This window comes from Vulpes lagopus, chromosome 4 (genome assembly GCF_018345385.1).
Source record: "Vulpes lagopus strain Blue_001 chromosome 4, ASM1834538v1, whole genome shotgun sequence".
NCBI lineage: Eukaryota > Metazoa > Chordata > Mammalia > Carnivora > Canidae > Vulpes > Vulpes lagopus.
The window spans coordinates 59,327,676-59,346,457 of record NC_054827.1 but is presented as its reverse complement, the minus strand read 5'-3'; the positions used below and the strand labels follow the sequence as shown (position 1 = coordinate 59,346,457).

The 18,782-nt window shown below is 64.5% G+C and overlaps 1 protein-coding gene across 3 annotated transcripts in view; it reads left to right on the top strand.

Moving 5' to 3' along the window:
- TNS3 (tensin 3) overlaps positions 1-18,782 on the top strand; it is a 138,556-nt gene that overhangs the window by 44,475 nt on the left and 75,299 nt on the right. For all 3 annotated transcript variants that reach the window (XM_041753243.1, XM_041753244.1, XM_041753246.1), the window contains 9 exons: positions 4,171-4,229; positions 5,609-5,780; positions 7,842-7,892; positions 9,046-9,168; positions 10,319-10,383; positions 11,697-11,780; positions 17,275-17,387; positions 17,626-17,686; positions 18,168-18,243. In XM_041753243.1, the coding sequence (XP_041609177.1) occupies positions 4,171-4,229; positions 5,609-5,780; positions 7,842-7,892; positions 9,046-9,168; positions 10,319-10,383; positions 11,697-11,780; positions 17,275-17,387; positions 17,626-17,686; positions 18,168-18,243 (804 nt within the window). The remainder of the gene's footprint in view (positions 1-4,170; positions 4,230-5,608; positions 5,781-7,841; positions 7,893-9,045; positions 9,169-10,318; positions 10,384-11,696; positions 11,781-17,274; positions 17,388-17,625; positions 17,687-18,167; positions 18,244-18,782) is intronic.

Here is an 18,782-nt window from a genome sequence, read left to right as displayed (position 1 = left end):
TGCAGCAGCGGGGCCGGGGACCCGGGGCGCCTTGCTGGGGAGGAGGCGGCGGCTCCCAGGAGCTGGGCTGAGTGGGGGCGAGTGTTCCGGACCCACGGGACACGTGCAGAGGTCTTGGGTCCACCGGAGGGGTGGACCGTGCTGGGGGGGCTGGAAGGAGGGCTGTGGCTGGGATGGGAGGGGGGCACCCACCGGTGGCACACAGCAGGGGGCTGCGGGGACACGGCACCACGTTAGCCTCCTCTGCCCGCGGGACCTGTCCAGCCCATCGGGTGCCGACTCGGGGACACCGCCCCCGGCGTGGGCCTCATCAGGCGGGTCTGCTCCGTCCTCCTGGCTTCCAGAACGTGCGGGAATCCCGGGTGCCAAGGGTGCCCCTGCCCCAAGCCAGCCCTGCCCTGGCCCCACAGCACCCCCCAGAGGGCTTGCTGTACCCGGTAGCCCATTTTGCAGATGGGGAGCCCGAGGCACCCGTCCAAAGTCACACAGCTGGAGCCCGCAGGGGTCCTCGCTTGGGGGCAGGCCTTCCTCTGAAGGCCTGGCCTCCCCGCGTGGCCCTGCGGGGACAGCTGGCCCCCTGTGACCCCCTGGCTCCGCCTGCCCGCCCCGGGGTCCCCCGTCCTTGCTGACCCCCGCCCCTGAGCCGGGCCCGTCTGTGAGCCTGTGCGGTGGCCTCCAGGCCCGGCCCGCCAGCGTTGGAGTGGACGCCCCCCCCCCCCCCCGCCGCGAGGTGGGCCTGAGCCGCTTTCTCTGCAGGGTCGGGGGGCTCGTGAGCTGCTGCACGGGCCTGGTTCTGGGGAGTCCTTGCGGGGCCCCTCTTGGCCCAGGCGGTGGCCGCTGTAGGTGTGGACGCGGTGTCCCGACCCCCGTGCCCGGTGGCTTCTTTCCAGAAACGCAGGCCGGTGGGAGTCGTTGGATCGGACGGTGAGGCCTTCGGAGCGGGCGTCTGGGGCGGTGCACACAGCGTCCTTTATCGGTCACCACCAGGCAGTGTCCCCGGGAGCACCCGGCCCCCTGCTGCGGGGCTAGGCTTGGGGCCGCGTAGGCTGTTTGAGCGAGCGGAGATGCGGGTGGGCCTGGTCTGGTTCTGCTGCTGCCTCCCAGGGGCAGGCCCAGGAGCTAGGGAAAGGGTGACAGGCCCTTGGGAGGTCCCTGCCGTCTGGATCAAGTCACCCACGGGATCTCCCATGAGGCCACAGCTGGCAGGACGCAGGCAGGAGCCCAGCCACCCCTCAAGGCCTGTCCTGTGGGGGGCCAGGGTGTGAGCTGCCAGGCCAGGGGCCCTCGCCAGAGCTTAGGACACTGTCACCTGGTCTAGAGCTACCCACGGGGTCTGACAACGGGGCTCTGTAGGACGGGGGGCTGCAGGGTGGGGTCTGTAGGACGGGGGACTGCAGGTGGGGTCCAGTAGGACGGGGGGCTGCAGGTGGGGTCTGTAGGACGGGGGGCTGCAGGGTGGGGTCTGTAGGACGGGGGGCTGCAGGTGGGGTCTGTAGGACGGGGGGCTGCAGGGTGGGGTCTGTAGGGCGGGGGGCTGCAGGTGGGGTCTGTAGGATGGGGCTGCAGGGTGGGGTCCAGTAGGAGGGGGACTGCAGGTGGGGTCTGTAGGACGGGGGGCTGCAGGTGGGGTCTGTAGGATGGGGGGCTGCAGGTGGGGTCCAGTAGGACAGGGGGCTGCAGGTGGGGTCTGTAGGATGGGGGCTGCAGGTGGGGTCTGTAGGATGGGGGGCTGCAGGTGGGATCCAGTAGGACGGGGGGCTGCAGGTGGGGTCTGTAGGATGGGGGCTGCAGGTGGGGTCTGTAGGATGGGGGGCTGCAGGTGGGGTCCAGTAGGACGGGGGGCTGCAGGTGGGGTCTGTAGGATGGGGGCTGCAGGTGGGGTCTGTAGGTCGGGGGGCTGCAGGGTGGGGTCTGTAGGACGGGGGGCTGCAGGTGGGGTCCAGTAGGACGGGGGGCTGCAGGTGGGGTCTGTAGGATGGGGGCTGCAGGTGGGGTCTGTAGGATGGGGGGCTGCAGGTGGGGTCCAGTAGGAGGGGGGCTGCAGGTGGGGTCTGTAGGAGGGGGCTGCAGGTGGGGTCTGTAGGATGGGGGGCTGCAGGTGGGGTCCAGTAGGAGGGGGACTGCAGGGTGGGGTCTGTAGGATGGGGGACTGCAGGTGGGGTCTGTAGGATGGGGGGCTGCAGGGTGGGGTCTGTAGGACGGGGGGCTGCAGGGTGGGGTCCAGCAGGACGGGGGGCTGCAGGTGGGGTCTAGAAGGGGGTGCTGGAGTGGGGTCTGTAGGAGGGGGTTGGGGGTAGGGTCTGTAGGAAGTGGGGCCTGGCATGTGGTCTGTAGGATGGAGTCTGGGGGGATTCTATAGGAGGGGGTCGGGGGCGGGTCTGTAGAAAGGCTCCAGAGCAGGGTCTGTAGGGGGCCCGGGGTGGGGTCCTAGGAGGGGCCGGGGTTCAGGGTTCTGCAGGGTGGGGCTCCGTATGGGGGCCTCTTCCGAGCCCGGCTGTAGGAAGGGGTGAGGTTTGTGTGGCGGCTGCGGGTCTGCCCGAGGGCTGTGGTCGGGTCAGCGCAGGATCCATGTATGGAGAGCAGGTCCCTAACTGCAGCTGGGGTGGGGACGGGGGTCCTGTCGTGGCTGCGGCTGCCACTGAGCCCGGGGAGGGCGCTGCCTGCGTCGCAAGTGCAGGTGGCAGCGTGTGCGTCCTGGGGCAGGTGCTCCTAACAGCTTCGCAGGAGCCTGGCCCCCGAGCACACCTGGCCCCGACCACACCTGGCCCAGCTCCTCCCAGCAAAGGCACCAGCCGCCCTGAGCCCGGGGGCCGCGTGCGCCTCTAATCCAGGACGCGGTGTGTGCGTGCAGGTGTCACCTGTCTCCTCCGGGAAGGGACGTGGGCTCGCACCCCGGGCTGCAGGGCTGCGCCTGCGGTGCCTGTCTGTGGTGTAAAAGCACCTCCGGGAGCAGAAGAGACGCGGGTTGGTCGCCGGGGCAGCGCGTTGAGCTAGAGTGTTCGGGGGTGGAGCGGCCGCCCCGCCAGGGGGACTGGCCTCCCGTGTGTGGCCCCGGGACCACCGCCAGCCAGGGGCCCGGTGGCCTCAGCAGGGTGTCAGGTCGGCTTGGGTCCAGCGGAGGGGCTCCCGGGCCGTCTTGGGCTGGCGGCTTCCCCGACGCCTTGTGACCTTTGCTGCAGATTGCACGGGCACCCCCGGCCCTTCCTCGGTTCGCAGGCCGCTGGGAGCCGCCGCCGCGATAAGCCTGTGCTAGAGCGGGGAGGGGCGGGGGTGCCGGGGGCCTGGCCGGGCAGAGGCGGGGGGGCACGAGCAGGGAGCCCAGGGACTCTTGGTTCTCCCCAAGGCGCCCGGGCCCTGAGGCGGGGTGTGCCCGGGAGGCTTCCCGGGGAGGCGAGCGGCGGGAACGCTGGGGGCTTGGGGCCCGTACCAAGGGGGCGGGGGGCCGGGGGCCTTCTGCAGCTCCTCGTGCGTTGGCTTCTGGGTCATTCCTAGCCTGTGTGCCCGGAGGCGTGCGCGTCTGAACCCCGAGCGCAGGCGGGTTCTTTTCTCCCGAGTAAAGATGCACAGAGACCGCGAGCGACTGGGCAGCCGAGGGGCCGCTGTCCCAGTGTCACCCGGTGGCCCCGGGTCCCCGGGGGGTGGGAGCCCGGGTCATGGCCTCTGGTTGGCCGCTGGCTTCGGACGCCGTTGGGGTGACTGCTGGGATTCCGTCTCCGATCCCCAGGAGCCTGGGGATTCTTTGTCCCTTCCTTCAGTCTGGAGCCAGGATGAGCCAGGTGCCCAGTGGGGCACGGGGAAGGGGCGCGTCCGAGCCTGAGAAGGGCTCCCCAGGCCCAGGGTCACCGGGAGGCAGGAGGGAGGGCCGGGGGCTCCGGGCGTCCCCCTGCACACATCCCCGGCATTGCCTGAGGCGTGGGCCCGGACGCGGAAAGGAGCTGCGCGTCGTGGAAGGGTCTCCTGTGTCCCCCGCCTGGGGCAGGGCCTTGCACACCCCTTGAGCCTCGGTTGCCCCCCTTCGGGGATGGGGGGCGATTCCTACCCACACAGTTGCTGGGCGCGGTCACCGCGTTTGACTTCCCACCTGCGACCAAACCGGGAGCGGCGGTGTCCTGCCTTCTGGGGGGGCTGGAGGCTGGGGGACCAGAATGACCCGTGCTCTGTCGTTCGCAGGCTCCCGGGGGTGGGACCCCTGCACCATCCGCTGCTCTCGGCCGTGCCAGACCATCCAGGTGAGTCCAGGTGGCCCCTACCTGGGGCCACACCTCGCAGGGGAGCCTGAGCTTGGTGCTTGGTGGCTTTACTCTGTGGTCGTCGTCATTTCTTTTTCTTTGTTTCTTTCTTCCTTTTTTTTTTTTTTTTTTTGGACTCTGGGAATAAATGTCCAAAGGTGATATGTATCGAGGTTTTTCTTTTTTTTTTCCTTTCTTTTCCTGGATGCAGCCTCCTCCCCATGTTAAAGCCCAACTTGTGGGGAAGCGATTCTTTCCGTGCACGGCTGCGGCTTAATAGCGCGGGTGAACGTTGGGGCCTCCCTGGAACCCGGCAAGTGCACTGAGCCCTGCTGCGGGCGAAGGCGCGTGGTTACTTCTTACGTCAATGTTCAAAAACACAATTTAAAAATTTTAAAGATTTTATTTATTTATTCATGAGAGATGCAGAGAGAGGGAGAGACCCAGGCAGAGGGAGAAGCAGGCTCCATGCAGGGAGCCCGATGTAGGACTCGATTCCAGGACCCCAGAGTCACGCCCTGGGCTGAAGGCAGGTGCTCAACTGCTGAGCCCCCCAGGAATCCCCCCCATTTAATTTTTTTTTTTAATTTATTTATTTTTTTATTTTTTTATTTTATTTTTTATTTTATTTATTTATTTATTTTTTTTATTTTTATTTTTTTTCCCCCCATTTAATTTTTAAAATAAGTCGAAACTATTTAGTGTCCCTTTGTCGTACGTAAGGTAGAGAAAAAAGATCTTGGTGATTGTTGGCATCCTGATTTGAATACGTTAACTTTAAAAAATTAAGTCTGTGGTATCGGATCTGAGGACGTTTTGGGCACGAAACCGTATCATGGGTGTTCCGAGAAGGCCTCTGCCTTCTAAGAGCTGCCCGCGTGTTCCTAACCGAGCTGATACGGTGTCGAGGATTTCTCCCAGCAGAGGGTGCGGGCGGCACGTGTGCTGATTTTGAAGTCAGATGAGGCACGTAGCAGTTTGTTAAACTATTTTGTCTGTTTTTGAATTTTTCTAAAATCGGGAGAGAAACGTATAAAAGGGGCACTAAATACGTGGGTCCCCCCGCGGCCTGCGCACCTGCCCTGGTACGTGACACCAGGACCCGAGGAGCCCCTCCCCGTGCCTCCCGGTGCGGCCTCTGCTCCCGCCATCCCCTGCCTGGTGTGACCTGAGCCCCAGGAGCCAGGACGGGCTCCTCCTCCGGGGCCGCCTCGGGGATCTCCCTGTGCTGCTCCCCACGTGCGCTGCAGGGGCCAGTGGGGCCCACGCGGGACGCTGAGGGCGTTGAGGCCGGTGCCCTGTGACGGGAGAACCCGAGGAGTCGGGCACTCAGGCTCCCGGCGCCCCCGCGTCTGCTCCTGACCGGCCCCCTCCCCTAGGCCCACGGGGCCGAGCCCCACCATGGAGGACGGACGCGAGCTGGACCTCACCTACATCACCGAGCGCATCATCGCGGTGTCCTTCCCCGCCGGCTGCTCGGAGGAGTCCTACCTGCACAATCTGCAGGAGGTGACGCGCATGCTCAGGTCCAAGCACGGAGACAACTACCTGGTGAGTTGGGGGCGGGCACTGGACGTGGGGACAGAGCGGGGACGCCAGGCTCAGGGACGGCGCGGGGACACTGAGCATAGAGATGGGGACGCTGGATGTGGGGGCAGAGGGGGGATGCCGGACGGCCTCAGGGGACTTGCATCCCCCTGGCACAGCCGAGCCTTTCTCTCCTGCCGACCCGAGCCACGGGGCAGGGGGAGGGCGCCCAGGAGCCCCTGTACCCCGGGGGGCGAGGACGACTTCGTGGGGAACCCCCGTAGGGAGAGATGTGGGCCCGAGGCTCGTGGGTCCCTGGCTGTCCAGGTGTTCCGTGGTGGCAGCCCCCCGAGCGGTGACCGTTGCATCAGCTCCAGGTGCCCCCAGTTGACCCCGCACCTGCCCCCCCACCTGCCCCAGCACCTTCCCCCCACCTTTCCCCCCACCTGCCCCCGCACCTGCCCCCACACCTGCTCCGCACCTGCCCCACACCTGCCCCTGCACCTGCCCCCCCCACCTGTCCCCCACCTTCCTCCCGCACTGGCCCCCCCACCTGCCCCTGCACGTGTCCCCCACCTGTCCCTGCACCTGCCCCCACACCTGCCCTCCCACCTGCCCCCCACCTTCCCCCGCACCGGCCCCCCCACCTGCCCCAGCCCCCCCACCTTCCCCTGCACCGGCCCCCTCACCTGCCCCAGCACCTTCCTCCTGCACCGGCCCCCCCACCTGCCCCAGCCCCTCCACCTGCCCCCGCACCTGTCCCCCACCTACCCCCCCACCTGCCCCCCCACCTGCCCCCGCACCTGTCCCCCACCTGTCCCCGCACCTGTCCCCCCACCTGCCCCCCCACCTGCCCACGCACCTGTCCCCCCACCTGCCCCCCCACCTGCCCACGCACCTGCCCCCCACCTGCCCCACACCTGCCCCCCCACCTGCCCTGCACCTGCCCCCCACCTGCCCCCACCTTCCCCCCGCACCTGCCCCCGCACCTGCCCCCACCTGCCCCACCTGCCCCCGCACCTGCCCCCACCTTCCCCCACACCTGCCCCCGCACCTGCCCCCACCTGCCCCCACACCTGCCCCCGCATCTGCCTCCCTCCTTCTCCCTACCTACTCCCCCACCTGCCCCCGCACCTGCCCCCGCACCTGTCCAAGCCACTGACCTTTGCCTGAGGACAAGGTCGCGGTTGCCACCCTCGGGGCCCTGGAAGCTGCGTGGAGAGCCGACCGTCTCCTTTCCCCGGTGTGCGGCCGCGCAGCGCACCGGCTCCTGATGCCCCAGCACCTGCGCAGTCCGACGCTGGTCCTTGGGGTGGCCTGAGGGTAGGCGAGGCAGGGAGACGCCTCCCGGGGCCATGTGCTCTGCGGAGCCGTCCCCGTCCTGAGGCCTGGCCCGGGGGCCCACGCGCTCCTGGTGCCCGCACCTGTGCCCCCACCTCCATCCACCCGAGGGCCCTGGGCTCCGGGCGGCAGGGAACCAGGGTCCGGGGTATTCTTCCCTCCACCCCGGTAGGGCCAGAGCCCACCCCCCGCCCCCGCACACCTTCGAGGGCAGGGGTCTCTGCCTTGCGTTGGGACAAGGACCCCAGGACTGCTTTGTAGGGTCTGAAGGAAGGAAGGCCCCTGGGCGTGCCTCGTAGAGTTAGGAACCCCGGGGTGGGCTCGTCTCTCTCCCGTCTACACCTGCGTCCTCTGGCGGGTGAACGCAGCTGGCACAGCTCCTGCTGACCGAGGCAGCCCAGCGTGCCCGTCTTATCGGGCCAGAGGGTGTGGGGCTCAGAGGAAGGTGGCCGCGTTCCCCCGACAGGACCCGGCCCTTCATGAAGGCCCTCGCTGCCCCCCGTGCCCCCCGAGTGAGCCCGGCCTCCCGGGGCGGCCCCCCTGCAGGTGCATCCGCCGCCCTTACGTGTTCGTTCTCTGCTGGTTTTTCGTTCTGTGACGGTCACATTTCCACACATGGTTGAATCTTTCCCGTCCCTCGGTCCCTCGAAGGCAGATGGCAGGTGACGCGTGAACAGCAGCCCTTTCCCCCTTGACCTCCGAGGACGCTGGCTTGTCTGATGGCCTTTTGTTCCCCCTTCCCAGGTACTGAACCTTTCCGAAAAGAGATACGACCTCACGAAGCTGAACCCAAAGGTACCCCCTGGGTCCCTTATGTTGGGTTTCATCAAACGTCCCCGATGCTTATCTGCTCCTGCAAAAACAGCTCAAGTCTCTGCGGGACGTGACCTCATAAGGGGTATCGGGGACTGGGCTTAACTGTGGGTTTTTTTTTTTAAAGACTTTATTGTTTTTAAGGATTTTATTTATTCATAAGAGACACAGAGAGAGAGAGAGGCAGGGACACAGGCAGAGGGAGAAGCAGGCTCCATGCAGGGAGCCCGATGCAGGACTTGATTCCAGGACCCGGGGGTCACGCCCTGGGCCGAAGGCAGATGCTCCACCGCTGAGCCACCCAGGTGCTCCTAAAGATCTTTTATTTTTAAGCAATCTGTGCACCTGTCGCGGGGCTCGAACTCAGAACCCGGATATCAAGAGTCGTACACTCTGCTGAGCCAGCAAGGCGCCCCTGTGGGTCATTTTTAAATCAATTTATTTAGTTTGGAATAATTAAAGATTCACGGGAAGTCGTAAAAACGCACAGGGACATCCCTGGGCCCCGACTTCAGGGGCAGCACCTCGCAGCACCCATGGTTGAGTGCCGAGGTCGGCGCCATCCGCGGGCGGACCGTGTTCCGCGCCCCCCGGCTTGCGTGCGCCCCCGCGGCCGTCCACGGCTGCTCCCGTGTGGGTCCGTGTCCCCACCGCCAGCACCAAGCCCCGAGCGTCTCCACTCCTGGCATCCTCCGCCTGCTGCCCGTCACGGCCTCCTAACTAAGCATGCGTTGATCTTTTCGGTCGTAAAGGTTTAGGGGAGAGCTTGAACGCCGCACCACGTGGTCCTACGTCACCGTATCCTTTTTCCCATCGCTTTGCACTATTTCTGCCACTTCTATGGAAGAGCGAGCGCCGCTCCCCTCCGCCTTCAGGGACGGACGGTAGAGCAGGCAGCGTCGGGCTCGGCGGGCGTCCCGCGGGGGCAGTCGGCTTGCCGGGTGGCCGGGCTCCGCGTCCCACGTCCCGTGTCCCGCAGGAGGCCCCCGGGTCTCCCTGGCGGCCGAGGAGCGTGGCCACAGTCCCCAGCAGCCTCAGACGAGGAGGCGGAGGCGTGCTCCTTCCTGGCCCTCGGGGGTTCCGGAGACGGGGAGCCGTGGCCGCGGGGCGCCCCCGAGCCTGCCTCTCGTTGCAGATCCTGGACGTGGGCTGGCCGGAGCTCCACGCACCGCCCCTGGACCAGGTGTGCACCATCTGCAAGGCGCAGGAGTCCTGGCTCAACAGCGACCCGCAGCACGTGGTGGTCATCCACTGCAGGGTGAGTGTGGGACGGCCTCCCGCTCGGCGTCCGGTCCGGCGGCGTCTGCCGTCACGTTCCCATACTTGTCCCCCCCGCCCCCCTGCCAGAGTCCGGCCCCAGAGCATGCAGGCCTGGGGTCCCCGAGCGCGGAGCTGGACACGTGGACGCTCACGAAAGGCGTCAACAGTAGCGAATCGTTTTATTTTTATGTGGTTTTATTTATTTATTTTTTCGCTGTTTTTTTTTTTTTAAATATTTTATTTATTCACAAGAGACTCAGAGAGAGAGAGAGGCAGAGACACAAGCAGAGGGAAAAGCAGGCTCCACGCAGGGAGCCCGATGCGGAACTCGAACCCAAGACCCCGGGGTTATGCTCTGGGCTGAAGGCTGATGCTCGACCGCTGAGCCCCCCAGGGGCCCCTCTTTATGTGGTTTTATGTTTCGGGCTCTGGGGGCCGCGGGCTGTTGCCAGGACTTGGGCGACTCTCGGGATGCGGCTCCAGGGCAGGCCCAGCTGCGCTTCCATCAGATGTGCTCAGTGACGTGGGGTCGTCGCGTGTCGCGGAACGGGGTCCCTTTGGGTCCTCTCGAGCTGCCCGGACACAGAACGGCTCTCGGGTCTCAGGCTGCAGGACACGGGGTGGGGAGCAGGGGCTCTCCCGCTGTTGATCGGGGGCTGGTGACGTGTTCCGGGAGGCGGCCGTCCGCGGCCCTGAGTGCGGGTGGCCCGTGGCAGCCGAGCGCCCCCGTGCAGCGCGTCCTGAGGGTTGTGCCGGCCCTCGGTCCTGGCTGGCCGCCCGCCTGTGGCCATGCTGAGCTCTGCAGGCTGGGGCCACGGTTCCCGTGTGGAGCGGGCAGCCGTGTGACGCTCCCAGCCGTGCGCACGGCCCCCAGACCCGGCACCCAGGTCCCGTCCCTCGCGGTGAACTCATGCAGCAGCCTCCTCCTCTGCACGCTGGTGGCTGCGGGGGGACCCGGGCAGGGGCCCGGCCCCCCGTGTGGGCCTGCCCTCGGCGTGCCCCCGATGCCCCGGTGGCGTGGGCTCCTGCGGGGGCTCCCAGCATGCACACTGCTGCCGTCCACGTGTGTTGCCCCCAGATCCGGTGAATAGCGCCGCGTCCACGCCGCAGAAGTCCAGGGAAACTGAGTCCCCTTCTGTGTCCTGCAGGGCGGCAAGGGACGCATCGGCGTGGTCATATCCTCCTACATGCACTTCACCAACGTGTCGGCCAGGTAGGCAGGGGCCCGCGCTGCGGTGGGCGTGGGGGCCTGGGCCGTGGCAGGCATGGGGGGTCTGGGGCGGCTTGGTGGGGCCCCACGCGCATCCCTGCAGCTGGGTGCTCACGGGTGCTCATAGCCGCCGGGTTGGGGAGCCTGGGCCTCCGGGAAGCACTGCACAAAGAGCTGTTTTCTCCCCGGATCCTCCCCGGAGACCCGGGTGGCGAGCTGTGCCCTCTCCTTTACCAACCACAAGGCAGAGGCTCAGGCTCGCTTGTGGTCCTGACTCATGAGTGGGAGGCCGGGTCCCCCCTGGTCCCCATGAGGCCAGAGGGTGGCCTGAGACTCGCCAGCAGGGGCCGGGGGGGCCGGGGAGGTCAGCGGGAACCTGCTGGCTCTGGGGCAGCAGGCGGTGCCCCCGGACGCAGCGCCCCCCAGACACGTGGTGCCCCCAGATGCGTTGCCCCCCAGACACCTGGTGCCCCGAGCACGCATCTCACTCACGCTGAAATCCAGTCCAAAACTGCCGTTTTCCGTGGGCTTGCTCTTTCCCGTCAGTGGCCGCTCTGTGGGGCGTGGGCTGCGCCTCCCGGGGGCACAGGTGCCCGCTCACAGCAGCGGTGGACCCGCGCTGTCCACACTAGGGAGTGGACTCTGACTTTCCGAGCATTCGCTCGGGACCCGAAGTGCGGAGCCCGTGTCTGCCCGGGAGGGATCCCAGGCCCTCGTGCACCCCAGGTGCCCCTCGGGGACAGCGTCTGTGTGTGTGCCAGGCCCTGCGGCTCCCGCTCCCTCCTCCTCCTTGGCTCGCGGGGCTTGTAGAGCTGTAGGTAGGCATCGGGTGGTTGGGCGGCAGGGGTGCCTGTGGCAGAGACCTGGGGGCTGCACGGGCATCCCCAAGGGCTCCGGGGCCGCCTGCCTCGCCGGTGCCACCGTCCGACCCCTCCAGCTGGAGGTGCGGACCCCCTGCACGTCCCCAGCTGGCCCCGGGGGGCACCCACTCCTGGGTGCCGCTAGCCGGCCGCGCCCCACACTGCATGATCCGGAGCCTCCGCTGCTGCCGTCTTGGGGCCGCTGTGGCCGTGGGACGGGTCAGGGTGCCGCCCCGCACGGTGTTCAGAGCCACAGACCCAGCCTCCAAGGTGGCCTGGACGTGCTCCTGGGCCGGGGTGCAGGGGGAGGCAGGGGGGTGTGCGCGGCTGCTGCAGGGATGCGGCTGGTCGGATGCTGGTCGCTCGCTGGCTCGGGGGTCGGGGGCCACAGCGCCTGTCCCCGCCCCCTGCCCCCTTGGCGTGCACGGGGTAATGCTGTGCCCCTCCCCCCCACAGCGCCGACCAGGCCCTCGACAGATTTGCGATGAAGAAGTTCTACGACGATAAAGTCTCGGACTTAATGCAGCCTTCCCAGAAACGGTACGTCTGCGTCCCCAACCGGAGCGAGCTGCCAGTGGGATTCGTCTCAGAACGTGGGGACCAAAGGGCCACCCCCCTGCCCCGCTGAGAGCACAGGGGAGGGCTGGGGCCGAGGGTGACACAGAGCCAAGTGCGTCCTGTCCTGGCCGCCTGGTCCCCTGGCGCCGGGGGTGTGGCTGACGGAGGGCCGCTGTCCGGGACGCAGGCTCGGGCGTGTTTCCCGCTGGGAAAGGGGTCCCGGGAGCCGCAGGGCACCTCGTCCGTCTGTCCCGGAGCCTCCTGCAGCTGCACTGACAGCCTGGGGCCTGAGTCGGGGCGTCAACCCCACAGGGAAGACAGGGAAGACAGGGAAGACGGGAAGACGGCACCTGCAGGAAAACGCGCTTCCTTAGAGTCCTGGTCACGGGGCCCTTGGTCCCTGGGCCGTCCAGCGCCGCTTCTCCCTGAGCAGGTTCCGAGGCGGGGAAGTGGGGCCGCGGCCTGGGCGGGGTGTGACCTGAACGTGGGCGACCCCACCTGAGGCTCTGCACAGGACTGCTTCCCCCTCCCTGCCTCCCCCCTCCCTCCTCCTCCCCCTCCTCCTCCCCCCCTCCCCTCCTCCTCCCCCTCTTCCTTCTCCCCCTCCCTTTCCTCTTCTTCCCTCTCTCCTCCCCCTCCTCCCCTCCCTCCTCCTCCCTCCTCTCCCCCTCCTTCTCCCTCCTCTCCCTCCTCTTTTTCCTTCCCCCCTCCTCTCCCGCTCCTCCCCTCCCTCCTCCTCCCCTCCTCTTCTCCCCCTCCCTCCTCCCTCCCTCCTCCCTCCCCTCCTCCCCCTCCTCTTCCTCCTCCTCCCTCCTCCCCCTCCTCCTCCCTCCTCCTCCTCTCCCTTCTCCCCCTCCCTTTCCTCTTCCTCCCTCTCTCTCCTCCCCCTCCTCCCTCCCTCCTCCCTCCCTCCTCCCTCCCTCCTCCCTCCCTCCTCCCTCCCTCCTCCTCCCTCCCTCCTCCTTCCCTCCTCCCTCCCTCCTCCCTCCCTCCTCCCTCCCTCCCCTCCTCCCCCTCCTCCTCCCTCCTCCTCTTCCTCCCCTCCCTCCTCTTCCTCCCCTCCCTCCTCCTCTTCCTCCCCTCCCTCCTCCTCTTCCTCCCCTCCATCTTCCTCCTTTTGCCCATCCAGCAACCCTTGCCTCTCGCAACCACCCATCTGTTGTCTGCATCTGTGAGCTCTTGAGCCTGTTTTGTTTGTCCCTTTGTCTTGTTTCTTGGATTCCAGCTGTAAGTGAGGTCACATGATCTCTGTCTTTCTGCGTCCGACTTACCTTACTGTGCCTATCACCTTCGAGGCCCGTCGGCGTTGTGGTTGGCAAGATTTCCTCCTTTCTTGCGGCTGATTACATCCTGTGCTGTCCACACACCTCCGTCCCCCACCGTGGGGGGGCAGTCAGGTGCCTCCGTGGCTCCGCTCAGCGCTGCGGTGAACACGGGGGCAGAGTGTCTTTTCAAGCAAGTGTTTTTGTTTGCCCAGGTGGATGCCCTCGAGGGGAGCTACTGGAGCACATCGTATTTCTATTTTTAACATTTTGAGGACCCTCCCCACTGTTTTCTAGAGCGGCTGCCCCAGTGTGTGCGTTCCCACCAACGGTGCACCCGGGGCCCAAGTCCTCCTCATCCTCACCAGCACCTGTTCTTTCCTGTGTTAATTGTAGCCATCGTGACAGGTGTGAGGTGGCATCTCACTGTGGCTTTGATTTGCATTTCCCTGATGACCAGTGACGTTGAGCATCTTTTCAAGTGTCCGTTGGCCGTCTGCACCTCTGCTTTTGAAAATGTCCAGTTGGATCTTCTACTTTTTAAAGATTTACTTCTTTTGTTAAAAATATTTTATTTATTGATTCATGAGAGACACAGAGAGAGGCAGAGACACAGGCAGAGGGAGAAGCAGGCTCCATGCAGGGAGCCCGATGTGGGACTCGATCCTGGGACCCGGGGTCACGCCCTGAGCCAAAGGCGGACGCTCAACCGCCGAGCCCCCCGGGGCATCTCAATATTGATTCATTTATTCAGGAGGGACAGAGGGAGAGGGAGAGGATCCCAAGCAGACTCCCCACGGAGCCTGGAGCCCAGTGCTGGGCTCGATCCTGTGACCCTGAGATCACGACCAGAGGTCAAATCAAGAGTCAGATGCTTAACCAAACGAGCCACCCAGGCGCCCGAACTTCATACAGATTTTAAGGTTTTCTTTCTATTTCTCTAAAAATGCCCCTGGAATTTTGATAGGGATTGCGCTGAACCTGCAGATTGCTTTTAACAGTATTCATTCTTCCCATCCGTGAGGATGGAACGTTTTCCCATGTATTTGTGTTTTCTTTAAGTTTTCCATCAATATCTGATAGTTTTCAGTGTATATGTTTTTTCACCTTCTTGATCAGATGAAGTCCTAAGTAAAAACAAAACAAAAACAAAAAAGTACAAAATGTATTTCTAGGTATTTCACTCTTTTTTAGGCAATCATGAATGAGCTGTTTCTTCATTTTGTTCTTTCTTTTTTGGATAGTGGACTATTATCATACAGAAATGCAACAGACTAACGCCTGTTAATCTTATATCCTGCGACTTTACTGATTTTGTTTATTCTCATAATTTTTGAGGGGAGTCTTTAGGGTTTTCCGTGTATGATATCATGTCATTTGCAAACTGCGACAGTTTTGAATCTTTCTGATTTGGATGCCTTGCATTTCTCTTTCTTGTCTGATTGCTATGGCTGAGATTTCAACGCTGTTGAAAGAAAAGTAGCAGGAGTGGGCATCCTCGTCTTGTCCCTGATCTTGGGGGAAAGCTTGCAGCTTTTGACCATTGAGGCCGGTGCGTTAGCTGTGGGTTTGTCATGCACGGCCTTTATGACGTGGAGAGGGGCGCTCCCTTTATACCCACTCCAGCCGTGACTTTTTATCTTAGGCGGATGTTGTATCTTGTCCAGTATTTTTTCCTGTGTCTGTTGCAACCATCACACGATATTTATTCTTCTTATCCACTCAAAACGCTCAGCGCCCACCGGCAAAGAATGTCCGCCTTATTTTCTTCCTTTTGATCTTATGACTTACTGTAATTTTTTATTTTATTTTTATTTTTTTTTAAAGATTTTATTTATTTATTCATGAGAGACACAGTGAGAGAGGCAGAGACACAGGCAGAGGGAGAAGCAGGTTCCATGCAAGGAGCCTGACGTCAGACTCAATCCCAGGACCCCAGGATCAGGCCCTGGGCTGCAGGCGGTGCCAAACTGCCGTGCCCCCGGGCTGCCCTACCATATAGCTTTTTAACATCAGTGCCGGAGTGTGGAACAGAGAAACAGTTTCTCACCCTAGGCAAGCCCGCGGCTTTTGTGCTCCCTTCCTGACCGTGTGCACCAGACACTGTAGCGTTTACGACGTGTGACCGTGGTGCGGGTTCTGTTCCGCCCCCCGTGGCGAATCTCCCTGTCCCTGCAGATGGGAGAAATGGTACCCACCCCGCTCCTGCGACGGGAGATGCCCCCAAACCATCACCGGGTAGCTAGATGACTGAGTGAGAGCACACCACGCGTCCGGAGGCACTCTGAGGTTGGAGGAGCCCGGGATGGCTGCATTCACGTTGCAGACGCTGTGATGGGGCCCCCCCCCCCGTGGTCCCGGCCACCCCAAGGGGTCGCTCTGCAGGCTCTGCAGCCCGTGCCGTGACTCCCGTGGGGAGAATGAATTAATCAGCTTGCTGGGGGGTTGTGGCCTGGGAGGCTCGGGGTCTCAACCACGAGCCGCCTCCAAGCCTTCACTTAATTAATCCCGGGCTGATGAGCTTGGGAGGCCCCATTTGACAGGAGCTGAATTCTCTGCTACTTTCTTCCTTTCTCTTAAAAGCCACAGAACGTTCTCAGGGAAGCCCTGGGGCTGCTGATGGTCATGGAGTTCGTTTTGCTTGGATCATTTAGGACACTTTCCCTCAGCCTTAGCTCACCATCGGCACCGTGGGCGTGCCGCGTTGATGGTCAGAGCTTCTGGGCCCCGTGTCCTCTGCTCTTTGCTTTCTTTCCGGGAGGGAGTCCAGACAGCAGCACAGTAATCTCGGCCCCGTCGGGGAGGGGCGCAGGGCACAGCGGTCCTCTCTGTGCCTGACCCTGCCAGACGGGCTCTGGGCCTGCAGAAGCCGGGGATCCTGGGTCTGTCTTCTAGCCGGACACTTCCCAGCAGAGCTTCATTGGGCTTCTGACATGTCTGTCGTCCTGGCGTGACGTCTCGTGTGTCTGAACGAGCGCTTGCCCCTGGGGCCAGGCTGGTACGGGGGGCGCAGGTGCGCAGCCTCCCCTTCGGGGATGTGCCTGCCGCCGCCCACGGGTTTTCTGGCACTCGGAGCCAGGGTGGGCCTCCTGCACGTCCTCCTGCCACAGCCCCGGACAGGAGCGCTGGGGACCACTTAGTAGCCAGCAAGCTTGGGCCCCACGGACAGGACAAGGCATCTCCCCGCCGCCCGTGGGGCCCCCGCGAGCACCGTGGAGGTGACAGTGGGGGGCCTTAGGGAAAGATGCGCCCTTACGGTGGCTCCTTCTGCTGACCCACGTGGCGTGGCCATGCTAGCGCGATACACGCACGTTTCCAGGGAGACGTGAGCTTGCATCAAGTGCAGATCACGTGACTGGGGAGATTCGAGGAACCCCCCATTGTGCATTTCTGCTTTTGGCAACTGGTTGCCAGGACAGGCAACAGGTTGGGCCCTGCAGATTTCAAGCCTCTTTGGCACGGCAGTGATGACGCATGGGCCCCTGCCCGCCCGACCACGCGTTTTTCCGAGTCACAGAAAACATCACCGGGAGTTGTTCCCTCAGAGGAAAGGTTTGATGGCGGGAAGCTGTGGAGCCACGGAGCCGGGCTCCTGGGCAGTGCGCTGGGCGCCCGCGTGCTCCTTCCCCGCGTGCCGCCCTCCTCACCCCGCAGGCCAGCCCGTGTTTGAAGGCGACACCTGTGCTCCCCGGGGCACCCTGGATGAGCTCCGTGCGCTAACCTCTCATTTTCGTTTGTCCTGAAGAATCGGGGCGTAGAGAGGAGAGACGGGGTTTGTACCTCCTTAATGACCTTTCTGGTCACAGGCATGCAGATCATAAGCCTCAAGGTGGCCCGTGTGTGCTGGCGCCAGGCCCCCGACCTCGGGCAGCACGGAGTGCAGCTGGGTCCTCCCGTGGGGGGACGTGAGGGCCGCTGGCCCGCCGCCTTCGGGGCTGGGGGGCTTCCGGAGCCTCTCTTCACTTTCCCATCGCCACCCACGGGTGCAGGACCCTGACAGCCCGCGGCCTGACCCTGCGCGGCGTTGGGTGGGGGCGGGGGCCACCTGCAGGGTGGGTGCAAGGCCAGGAGGGAGCGGGGGCTGCGTCGTGGGCGCCGGGGCTGCACCCTGCAGAGTCTCCCAGCTGCGGGCATCCTGGGCCCCAGGATTGGCGGGCCCTGGCGTCGGCGCGCGGGGGGCCCGGCGTGGGGTCAGAGCCGCTGTGCCTTGGCAGGTACGTGCAGTTTCTCAGCGGGCTCCTGTCGGGGACGGTGAAAATGAACGCCTCGCCACTCTTCCTGCATTTTGTCATCCTGCACGGCACCCCCAACTTCGACGCGGGCGGAGGTGAGTGTCTGCAGGCTTGCTGGCCTGTCCCGGATCCCGGGCCTGACGGGCCTGACGGGCCTGCGCTCCCTCCCGGGGGTGCCCAGGGGCCTAGGGAGGAGCCCGGTGTCCCCCTGTCTGCGGCCTGGCCCTGTGCTGCCCCCCAGGGTGTGGACACAGCGCGGGGCGCCCGTCTCGGGCTGCTGGGGCGTCGCCTGCGCGTGCGGCTGTGCGTCTTACGGACGGCTCTGTCTTTCAGCGTGCCGGCCCTTTCTGAAGCTCTACCAAGCCATGCAGCCCGTGTACACGTCGGGGATCTAGTAAGTGTGCTGCCACCCTGGGGCGTGGGCCTCGGGAGCCGCCTGTCCCGCGGGGAGGGGGGAGGCATCCAGCGGGCGCCAGGTGCACGGCTGGCTCCGGAACGGGGTGCGGACGTGGAGGCCGGGGGGCGCGCAGGGCCGTGCACGGGGTCCCTGGCATTTGCCGCCCTCTCCTGCGTGGTTTTCAACCACTTGCAGACACATGCCCTCAGACTGTACAAGTTCCTGGGCTTTTTTTTTGCTTGGCTTTTCTCGGACGGGTGCGTAAGCATCTTGCAGACGCCTGTAGAGCGCGAGTAGGGAGGTCAGAGCCAGCCAGCGGCTGCCGCCTGCATGGACCTTGAGGACGCGGGTCCCCGAGCCCAGCCGGGAATCTCGCGTCCCCTCTGAGTTTGACTCGTGAGGTCGCTTTGCTGAAAACATGTGCTTCCCGCTGGGTCACGAGGTCGCCTCACCGTCTGCCTTCTTGTTTGTCCTAAAGCAACATTGGCCCTGAAACCCAGAGCAGGATCCCCATTGCCATCGAGCCTGCCCAGCTGCTGAAGGGGGACATCATGGTGAGTGCTTGCCGGCCCGCGCCCCTCGGCCCCGAGGCATCTGCTTACTGTGACCAGGAGGCCAGAGCCAACGGACGTGGCTCAAAGGGCAAGGCCTGCTCGGCCCCTGCACCCCCGAGGGTTCCCGCTCGCCCCCGTGATGTGCGAGCTCGCGTGTCCTCCGCGTGACATCCCGCCGGCATATCGCGGCGTGGCGGGCGACCTCCGAGGTGGTGATTGCACCCCCAGGGCCTGCTGGTCGGGGAGGAGATGAGATGAGCTGTTAGGTCCTTGCCTTTGCTCCGTCTTGAACGTAGAGGACGTCAAATGTGTGAACCGATTGCAGCAGAAGGTGGCGTCTGGGAAACCTTGAGGTCCCTGCGCCTTCCTCCTGGTGCCGCCCCCAGGCTGCGCGGGGACCTGTGACGGGGGCAGGCAGCTCTTCCGAGGTGCTCGGGCTTTCTCCTTTGTGCCCCCTAAACGTTAGGATTGCAAAGCGCTTCCTCAGTGGCTGGGCCATCCTGAGTTCCCGCGAAAGCCAGGTCAGCGGGGTCATCGCC